Source organism: Prosopis cineraria, unplaced genomic scaffold, assembly GCF_029017545.1.
Source record: "Prosopis cineraria cultivar Desert tree isolate PC_DT_omini unplaced genomic scaffold, ASM2901754v1 PC1, whole genome shotgun sequence".
NCBI classification, from domain to species: domain Eukaryota; kingdom Viridiplantae; phylum Streptophyta; class Magnoliopsida; order Fabales; family Fabaceae; genus Prosopis; species Prosopis cineraria.
Window position 1 is genome coordinate 1,815,543 of NW_026555332.1, and position 11,104 is coordinate 1,826,646.

At 33.1% G+C, this 11,104-nt stretch overlaps 1 protein-coding gene across 1 annotated transcript; it reads left to right on the plus strand.

Moving 5' to 3' along the window:
- Positions 1-8,923: 8,923 nt before the first annotated feature.
- On the plus strand, positions 8,924-10,211 carry LOC129319512 (uncharacterized). The gene has a single exon (XM_054964620.1). The coding sequence runs from the start codon at positions 8,924-8,926 to the stop codon at positions 10,163-10,165; it is 1,242 nt and encodes a 413-aa protein (XP_054820595.1). The 3' UTR covers positions 10,166-10,211.
- Positions 10,212-11,104: the final 893 nt, after the last annotated feature.

Genomic DNA, 11,104 nt, shown 5'->3' on the forward strand with positions numbered 1-11,104 from the left:
TTGCTGTTGACTTGTAAATTTTCTCATCCCTTATGTCACGATCTGTCTACACTTGCATCTCAAGATGTTCATCTAGTTCTCGGCATCTTGAAAGGTTTTCATTTAATTGCAAACCACTGTAATTGTGATATGGCTGCTAAAGATGTTAACTTATGCAAGCTAATGAATTATTTCTAGGGTTTATGTTGGAGCTGAGGAATGAAATTTCTTCACTTTTTTCATGGATTTGAGAGTTCTTGTGGCCCCTCCCTTTGTTTTGTTCATTTTGTATCTTTTCAATAATTTCTTCAATGAGATTTTGTATTAAGGATATATTCTGAATTGAAGCAGAGTAGAATTTACTATGATTTTCAGAGACTGTTATGGTTTCTTTACTGAGTTTGTGGAGATTGCATTTCATACTGACCAGTCATTTTTGTCCCCCTGTGAATCTAGCTACCATGGTTCAAAATTTCAATTTCTTACTCACTATAGTAACAGGGAAAATACCGAGTTGTTGATTGCAATTTTCGGGTCTATATTTGATATCAGTGTCCAAACATGGGTCATGCGGCTTGGCAGGGAAACATGAGCTGCTTTGTCTATTTTTTTCCATGATCTTACACCTTATCATTTCTTTTACTGGTAAATTGTCTTTACATTTCTGCCCTGTATTGCAAAGTTTATGGATTAGAATTATTGGACGGACCTGACATTGGCCAAATTGATCAATCTTTGTCTTAACTTTCTGTCTTATGCAGTTCTTGTTTGAATTTTTCATACCGCATTGCTGGTGCTCATGCAGGTTGGATTTTTGAGGTAGTTATGTTCTGCAATTTTTGGCTTCTCCACATATCATTTATTGCATATAATCTAATCACTTCATAAAAAAACATAAATTATTTTTTGAGGGGTTGAATGTTAAAAAATATAAAATATTTTTAATGTTTTAAGATGTAATTAATGTATTTTTTAAATTCACTTAATAAAAAATAATTTTATATTTATTGTCAAGTTAAACACATTATTAAATAATGATAAATATATGAAAGATGATATTAATTTGAAGATAATTAATTAATTTATTGAAGAGTGATATGTGGTTAAAAATACCTTATAATTTTGAGCAGAAGAAGTATATATTATTCTAGTCCAAATTATAAGACATCTCCAATCATATTTCACATACCAATAAACATAGTAATTATTTTCTTATTTTCATGAAAAAGTGACATGTCTTGCTCTTTTTATCCCTAGCTCCTTTTATTAAGAAGATTGAGAAGAAGTGTTTTAATCAAATTACATTTTTCATGCTCACATTAATTAATACAGGGATAATTTTTTTTTAAAATAATTTAAAAAATTATTAAATATTTATATTTTGGACGGAGTTTAGTTAAAAAAAAAAAAAAGAGTCTTGTCATTTAAGTTAAAAGGAGTACAAGTTTTTGTGTGCGCTCGTGCTCACGGGGGATCGAACACGAGCTTATGTGCCACTGCAGGGAACGTCCAATCCAATTATAATACAGTACGGGCATTGTGAACGGACAAACCCGAGCTTCACTACTTAGGACCTCCAGTGATGGAAAAGCTTCCAACTCCGAAACTATAAACTATGGATTCGATTTTCACAGACTGCCTGGAAATCGGAGGCTGAGCGACTATTTCTCTACTTCCATTTTTGTTTTTCTTACAAAAAAATTGATCTTCACGCACCTGGAATTTGTGTCCGTGACATGTCCGATACTGATACTTGCATTTTTTTTTTTTTGGGGCTTATATAGGTGATTCCCACGAATTCCATGACGCAAGAGACGCTAATAATTCGGTCACATTCACATTCTACTTTTACGTGAAAGGTGTGTGTTCTAAGCCTCTATGATTTTTATCGTATTCCGTGATTATCTGTTTTGATCGTTCATTTTAGCCCATTAACACTTTTTTGAATAGTTACTCTTATTATTCGGGGGGGGGGGGGGGGATAAAGAAAAATAAGTTGGCTATTGCATGCAAGTTTCTATTCTTATTCTCTTCTATTACACTTGAGTCTGAGTGTTCCTTGTGCAATTTAGGGTAATCAGTGGTAGTTTGTGATTGTCTTTTTCACCTCGTTATTTCTGTATAACCATGGAAGCAATTTAACATCAAACAAGGACCAAAAGATATTGAAATATCATTGCTGGATTAAGTGGACTGATTTGAAAATAATTTTGGAGGGAAAGAAATATAATGCATGCCCCCTCTTTTCTTTTTCTTTTTTAAAACTTGTCATTTGTCAAATAATTTTTTGTTAAATAAGAATGAATACTTGTTAAAATATGATTTATACTTGTACCTTCCCATGACTAAATTCTTTCAAATTTTTGAATTTATGAATTAGGGTGTGGAGAGATTTTAATGGAAAAGAGGGGAAGGGGGAGGGATTTTAATAAACCTTTGTTTGGTTTTGAAAGGGAGGGAAGTGTAATAAATAATAAGTTGACAATTTTATTCTTCTAAATTTTAAGTTCATTTTTATTTTTTACTTTGATTTATTATTAAAAATAGTTAAATTATATTTTAGTAACTTTATTGTTTTAAGGATATGGACTTATATTAATAACATTTTTTTGAAGAATAAATGCATTAATATTATATTTTAATAGTGTATCTAATGAAAAAATATTAAAATTTTTTACAATAAAAATTATATATTATTTTTTGTATAGTGATAAAATTTATTTAATTATAAGAGAGAGGGAAAAAAAATAATACATGATTTTTTAATATCAAATATGTTTTAGAATTTTTAAAATAATGAATAAATAATTTAATTATAATTTTCTCTCTCCTCTTCCCTGAAAAAAAACCCCAAATTGGAGGGGAATAACCAAACAAGGGGCTTCCCTCCTCTTCCTTTAATAAATACCAACCAAACAAGGGAAGAAAATCAACTCCCCTAACCTCCCCTTAAAAAATCTCTAATCAAATTAGTGAATGACTTCTTATTAAATGCGAATAGATACTTGTTAATTAATGAATGACTACTTGTTGAAACATGATTTACATTTGTCCCTTCCCACAACTAAGCTTTTTTAGATTTATATTGAATTTATCAATTAGCGAATGACTTATTATTAAATGTGAATGGATACTTATTAATTAACCAATGGTTACTCGTTGAAACATAATCTACAGTTATCTTTTCCTATAACCAAGTTTTTTCAGATTCTTGAACTTGTCAATTAGTGAATGATTTCTTGTTAAATGTGAATGGATACTTGTTAATTCACAAATGGCCACTTGTCAATTAAAAAAAGAAAGGCAAGGGAATTATTGTCTTTTCTCATCTAAAATTATTTTCAAATCAGTCTCTTGATCCTACAGTGATATTTCAGAATCTTTTAGTCCTTGAATGACCAAGATTCTGAAATATCACTGGGGGTATTTAATAACAATGATTGATATTTTCCCTTTTTGTATTTTGTGCTCCTATTCAAAACCATTGATTATTTAGAAACCATTTTTTGGATTATACATGTCTGTGTGTCTATGTATATATACATGCACAAGATGAAGAAGTGACCAAGCGAGTTTAATCTATCAAACATTGTATCTTGTTGAATTGCTGAAATCTTGGAAATTGAATGTGAAGCTACCTTTATAGGGCATACAAACAAAAAAAAAAAAATGGTACTAGAGTTGGTGCATCCATACTTCTTTTAGTATGCTAGTAACTAGTTTTGGGATTGAATAATAAATGAAACTAAATGGATTTGTGGGTATTTGATGGGAATAAGTGCCAACGAATAAACATTTTTGGAGTTCTTGAAATGGTAAGGTGAGGCATTTTCATTAGATTCATACATTTTGATAGAGGTAAAAGAGAAATAGAGACAAAGAAATAGTAATATCATTCACGATACCCTATTACATCCTTAAAACCCTATTTATAGATAATGCAACTAAATTTCCAAACCACCCTTTTATCCCCCTATTATTCCTAATTCCCATGTATCACAGGTAAGCATGATAACTTCTGATCTGTAGTAAACACTCAAGCTTCAGATCACAGGATGTTATGAGCTTGCTGCCACTAATTACCGAGCTGCCAGAGTAGTGAACGAAGATTGACAATTTCTGACAACTCCTGGCTTCATTAAAGCAGCTCAATGGTTTTTCATGGTTTGGTTTTCTGACAAAGAATAAGAGTCATAAGGTTGTATTTATGTTGATAATTGATCGGGGAGACTCATTAATGCATAGAGTTGCTGAGACACAAGTATGGCTTGCATTGCTTTCATGGGCGACCTCCAAGGTATTGTAGATGTTCATTTAGTGCCAGATGAATTCAAATGTCTCTTCTGAGCATGGAGAGGGGTACGACACACTATAGCGACGTAGAAAATTACACCTAGGCTATCCTTTTTGGGTAAAAGGAGGCTTGAATTATGTCCTGCTTGAATGGAGACAACACTTGATCTTGTAAAATTGCAATAAACCTTAGATTCTCATACCTGAACCCTAATTCTATTGGAAAATGATCATGCCAGGTTGGCAATATGATGCCTTATCTAATCTTTCCTGCTCCCTATAGAGTATCTTCTGGTACTTTCATTTGTTTATCATCTCTCGTATTGCTTCCCTATTGACCTTCCTATGTTATTGATACCTCTATCAACAATTGTTCGTGCTAAAGTGCTAGTTAACCTTACAAGATTGAGTAGTCTTTACTCTTTTCTATAATTGGTCATTGCTTAGTTTTTTGGGAAAGAAGACCCACTCTTTAGTTGGGAAGGTTAGACGGACCAATTAAGTTCAGATTTTTATACATGACACAAGAATCAGGATAGCCAACTTGTTCTTTCCATGTAACAAATGGTCATCATTTCATTCCTTTAATGCACAAGATTTTGCTATGGAGTTCAGTTCATCTGCTTGTCACGCACGTCCTTTATGAAGTATAAATAATTCACAATGAACTTCTTCAGTTGATGCTTAAGATGTTGTTAAGCATTCAATCCCTGGAAAAAAATCTCAAAGCCTCGGACATTTTAGCATTCAACCCATGAAAAAGCTCAAAGCAGAAAGACGAATGAAGAGCACTGGGATGATTTTTTATGGGAAACTGTTTCTATCGTGGGATGAGTTAGCCAAAAGAATGTTTTATTACATGGTTGTATTTATTTATTGTTTCTATTTTAGTTGTTATGCGAAATCTGAGCCAGTTATAAAAAATTCGTTTCACTTAAGTGGTGGGTGTTTCTAGTTAGATGTTTTTTAGGATTTCAGATAGGAGTGTAATTAAGCGTGCTACTGCTGGTTTAGAGGAGGTCATTTTTTCCCCTTGCTCTTTGCAGATGATAGTATCATGTTCTTATTGGCTGTTAGACTTAGCTTCATAAATGCTAATTACATTGATCAATTTTTTGAGGCCTATTTCAGGCAGAAGATTAATTCAACGAAGAGTGGTGTGGCTGGAATCCATGTAGAATGCTCAATTCTTTTGTCTTGAGCTATTTTGACTAGGTTTCAGGCTGTACAATGGCCTCTTAACTCAAAATTCCACTCATTTTTTGAATTTTCATGTTTTAGAGAATGGAATAATACAAAAAAGTAGTGAGCTTCAGTGTGTCTTGTCTTCGTTTAACTCTGTTGCTTTCTCTGCAAGTTATGATAGGAGAGGTTGGAATCTTTATTTGTCTGATAATTTTTGGTGTAAATCTTATTTTCAGTTCCTCAATCATTCTACAAGGATATGTTTATTCTTGATAAACCAACTTGGAAATCAAAAGATCTTTCAAAGGTAAAATTGATTGTTTAAACAACAATTTTCAATAGGATAGACAGCAACGAAATGTTGAAGGTGCAATGGCTCCTTATGGCTCCTCCGTTGTCCTACATGTCTGTGATATGCAGATCCGAGCCAGTAACTATGCCTCCAATTATTTCTTCACTGTTCAACAGTAAGTTGCCTTAAGGATATATAAGCCCTTTGGTATTTTGGATATAATTGGATGTGGTGTTCTAGTTGTCTCGATCAATTTCTTCTTATTCACTTTAAAGGATTTGGTTATAAGAAGGGTAACGATGTTGTTTGAATGTGCAATTTATGGAACTCTAGTTTGTTTGGATGGTGGGGAGTCCCCGTATTTTCAAGGGCACATGTTCACCTCTAAACATGTTATTGAATCTGTGAATCTGCTTGGTATAAAGTCACACCTAGAGTTCTTTTCTACCCCAAAAAGAGTCATGATTTTTGTGTTTATTTTACTTAGAAGAACCCCTTAACTCTTCAGGCCTTAATTCAAATGAAAAAGTGACTTCCATAACGAAAACGAAGTATTATTAATTCAGTTTGTCAAGCTTACAAAGCAAATCACTTTTAATATGCTTGAGGCTTCTCCTTTTGTGTTTGTATCAAGGTTTCTGTAAGGATGTGTCTTTCAGCTTTGTAGATGGATTGGGTTGATTTTATCCTGCTTATTTGTGTGTGTGTGTGTGTGTGTGTTTTTTTTTTTTTTTTTTTTGGTTTAAAAAAATTGTGTACCAAATTGTACATTACCTCCTTGAAGTTTGGGTTATGTGCAAGTAACTTTCCTAACCTTTTACAATTTTGCAAACCCCCTAAACTCTTGCATTTATCAAAATAACTCTCATGTCGTTAATTTGTCCATTATTTTACTAAAATAATATAATATAGGGTTTATTTGAATTGAATATGATAAAAGTTTAGCAGGTTATCTTCACATAACTCAAAGTTTGATAGGAGTTATATGTACAAGAAAAAGTTTAAGGGGATATTTAGTCAAGAACATATTATGCTCCTCCAGTGAAATATTGGAATAATTACTGGCAATAGGTTATGTGCACAAATTTTCAAAGTTTAAGGGGATTCTTTATTAAGTTTTAAAAGTTAAGGTGGTTAATTTAAACACAGGTTGAAGTTTAGGAGTTTTATATAATTTAATCTTATATGTTAGGAGGATAGATTAACACTCTTTTGTATTTTTCATCATTCTAGAGATACTTCTTTTATCCGCTTAACCTCTACCAAAACTAAACCATGCATGGTTTATGTCATAGCATTATTATTAACATTGCATTTAATTTTTATAGAGTGATTTGTAATATTTTAATTGTGATGAACTATCTAGTTTCTTACCTCAAATAATAAATGAATGTTAAGTTATAAGAAAATTTGTATGTAAATATTTGACCAACTTTAAATTTAGGGAAAGTATAATTTTTTATCGCTATACTTTAGTGTGTCCTTATATTCTCTGCGCACACGCATTCTATTTAATTTTTTTTTTGTTGAGTTGGTAATGTTATGATGAGTTGGAAATTATATAAGGAAAATGTCTGCTAATTTTTCAAGCATATCCAAATATCCTATCCAATTTTATATTATTAAAAAAACCTCAAATTTCTAATGAAAAATTTAAAATATAGGATTTTTGTGTAGTTTCTGAAAGTAGAGGGTTATTTTCATTGGTTTTATAAACTCAAAGCAACATTAATTTATTTAGCATCTCATTAATATTGTTTTGGGATCATTTCATATTTCATAATATTCATGAATACAGAATCAGATTTATTCAATGCTCATACATGATAAATTCGATGAATGCAATTAATGAAAAATCCTTTCATGTAATCATGGCATAAATTTTGACTGGACCTTAGAGGGGAGTGAGATCCAAACAAAGTTTACTTACGGACCAAATGTTTACACTTTTTCCACCAAAAAGAAAGTGGATATGGTTTTGACTCAAGTAATAAAGCCAAACCAAACTAGTTAGTCAGATTAGAAAGTTGGTGAACTGGTCACTAGATTAGTTTGCATAATATGGTAAACCATCCTATAAGATAACTTGTCAAGACCAATTAAAACTTCAAAAATTGTGGTTCAACCAGTTAGAATGGTAATTTAAAAGAAAAAATTTTCAACCATTATTGTCATTAACTATCATTACATCTTAAGCTATGAACTAATAGGCAAATGAGAAAGAAATGTGTATGTTACAAAATTATATAATAAGCTCAAGCATCATAAATATCTCATATCAAATAATGATCACATTTTTATTTTTTAATTATAAAATATTTATTAACTTTTTAAAAGATATATTTTTTCTTATCTATAGTCACTTCAAAATTTTGAAGTTTTTTATAGTTTATTTGAAATCAATTTTTTTATATCTTTTGTCATTATTTTCATTTTCTTATTTGAAATAGTTAATATATAGTTAGAAATATATTTATTTGATCATAATTGATTTAATCACTGTCAAACCATTGAGTTTAGAATTAGTAGTTTTTCAACCCATGGTCTAGTTTTTAATATCTTGCTTTTGACCCCAAATGAGGATAAGGCACCCCATAAAAACAGTTGTGCCGTACCATCTCAACCCTTAAGTCCTTAAATTTTTTTTTCCTCATCTAACTGACTTTATATACTTTTTTGGTCCTAAATGTAGGAGGGAGTTAACTAATTTACATAGATTAAGAAAATTAGGTTACTTATTTGTATAAAATATACACTAGTTTCCCTAAAATGCGCACTTTTAATTATATGGTGGCCATTCAACGTTACAATTCAAGAATCTACACGAAGGATAGTTTGAGAAAGAACTAAATAAATAAGGGGGACAAAGGAGATTGAGGCTTTACATTTCGGACCCAAACAAATCCCTTAAAAATTTAAAATGAGGGAGTATCGAAGTTTCAGATTTCACATATCCTTTCAATAATGTCAAATATTTAATCACTTTAACACCTTTAATCCAGCCCACAGATTTCTTCCTAAATACTGACTAAAGTTTTCAAATTTCTGAAATAATGTTGACCAGGATACCCTCATAAATTCTAATGTTTTCTGACACCACCCATTAATAAGTCAGAAATAGGTTCAGTGTAAGTCAGATTCAGATTGTGAGATAGCTCTCTATATAAAGGAGAGATGTTCAAGAACCAGTATGCACAACAAAAACAGGTCTCCTTAAGCATAACCATGTATGAGTACATCGATGATGAGTCCAAAAGAAAACTATCGTATAAGAAAAGAAAAGGAAGTGTCGTAAAAAAAATACGTGAGCTCAGCATCCTTTGTGGTGTAGATGCTGGGGCAGTCGTTTACAGTGGCCCCTCTGATCCTCAACCAGAGGTTTGGCCGGACCATGAAGGTGTCGAGCAGGTGATTGAGAGGTGTCACTGTCAAGCTAGGCCCGCCTTGGAGGGGACCTTGAGCAGGGAGGAACCAATACAGAGTAGAATTAACAAAGGGAAAGAACTTCTGATGAAAAGGCGAGAGGAAAATCGTGGAGAAGAGATTTACCAACTCATGATCCTCTCTTTGGCAGGGAAAGCGATGCCCAGTCTTACAGATTGGCTTGATACGAAGATGGCAGTTGAGCAGAGCTTGAAGAAACTTAACTGGAAGGAAGGAGAGTCTGGCAACGTGGACTTGTCCATTCCACCTTCTGCAATGTCAGACAAATTGCAAGTTTTCCGAGAGGGGATGTTGACAGACCAATTTCAGCAGTTCAGCATAGACACTACCAGAGAGGCAGAAGCCTATTTTCCAGCTGCAACAACATCTGAAGGGCTTTTCATCAATAAAGAGAATGATCAACATGTGCAGTATTGCAGGGGCATTGGGAATGTGGGAGATTATATGGGCATTGGTACATGTGAGACTCTGCAGCCATCTAGCAGTGCCAACCCATATATTCCAACTCTACCAACATCTGAAGGATTTTTCATCAATAAAGAGAATGATCAACATGTGCAGTATTGCAGTGGCATAGGAGACATGGAAAATTATATGGGTGTTAGTACATACGAGACGCTGCAGCCATCCAGCAGTGTTAACCCATATATTCCAACTCTACCAACATCGGAAGGATTTTTCATCAATGAAAAGAATGATCAACGTGTGCAGTACTGCAGTGGCATAGGAAACATGGAAGACTATATGGATATTGGTGCATATGAGACGCTGCAGCCATCTAGCAGTGCCAACCCATATATTCCGACTCTACCAACATCTGAAGGGTTTGCCTTTAATGTACAGAATGAAAGGCTGACCGACCAACTTCCGCAGTATGGCATGGACATAGGACATGTGGAAGATTATATGGGAATTGGTGCATATGAGATGCCACAACATTCTAACAACGCCAATTACCCCTATGTTCCATAGCTTGTAACTCCTTGGATCTTGGGCTTTGTTATTTTAGTTTTTTTCGTGTTTGGCTCTCTGTTTTCGTACAGCTCATAGAGGAATATATTTCACTTCTTCGCGCAAAAAAAAAAAAAAAAATCCTGTTGTATCCTATGAGGCGTTGTGAAATTCTTGTAAAAATCATCTCTTTAACTCATCATCAGTCAAAAAAAAAAAAAAAAACTTATCACCAGTCATCAGCATTCAAATCAGCTTAGTGAAACTTAATGTCACGCTCCTGTTTATATAAGTTGATTGTTTGAAAACTCTAAGATGAAGCTGATCATTTTTTATACCATTGCCGATAAGAATATGACACTCTATCCATATTAATAGTGAAAGATGCGTGTCCTCGTACTCATATCATATCCCCCGGGGGGGGGGGGGGGCGCATGTACAGGCAGGTTTGTCACCAAATCAGGAACAAAAGTTAAGCCATGCTCCTTGACTGGAAGGAGAAAAAACGAGAGACAAGGAAGCCATGAACAACACAAAACTGCCTTACAATGTCTTTGGAGATCCTCAAAAGAAACCCTGCAAATAAACCATTGGCTGAAATCATGACCTAAAAGAAAGACTCAAGACTAACTATTATCTAAAGAAGATTTGAAGGAAGAAACTTTATACTAAAACTGACATTCCATTCCAATCAAAGCCACCACAATTGTGCAAAAACAGCACAATGCTAGAAGAAACTTTGTGCTCCTTCCTTTGCTTGAAATCCATAAACATACGAAATATAATGCGTTACATATGGCATTAGTTAGTGACTAATTCAGATGGTTTCTTGCCTTTCATTATCACAAACTTATCATCTTAATCAAAGGATTTGCCATGAACAAAAAGTTTGTAGGCAAAATGATATCCTCAATCTTGCTGCATGTTGAAAATTGTCATTGAGGTTGATCAATACTACAC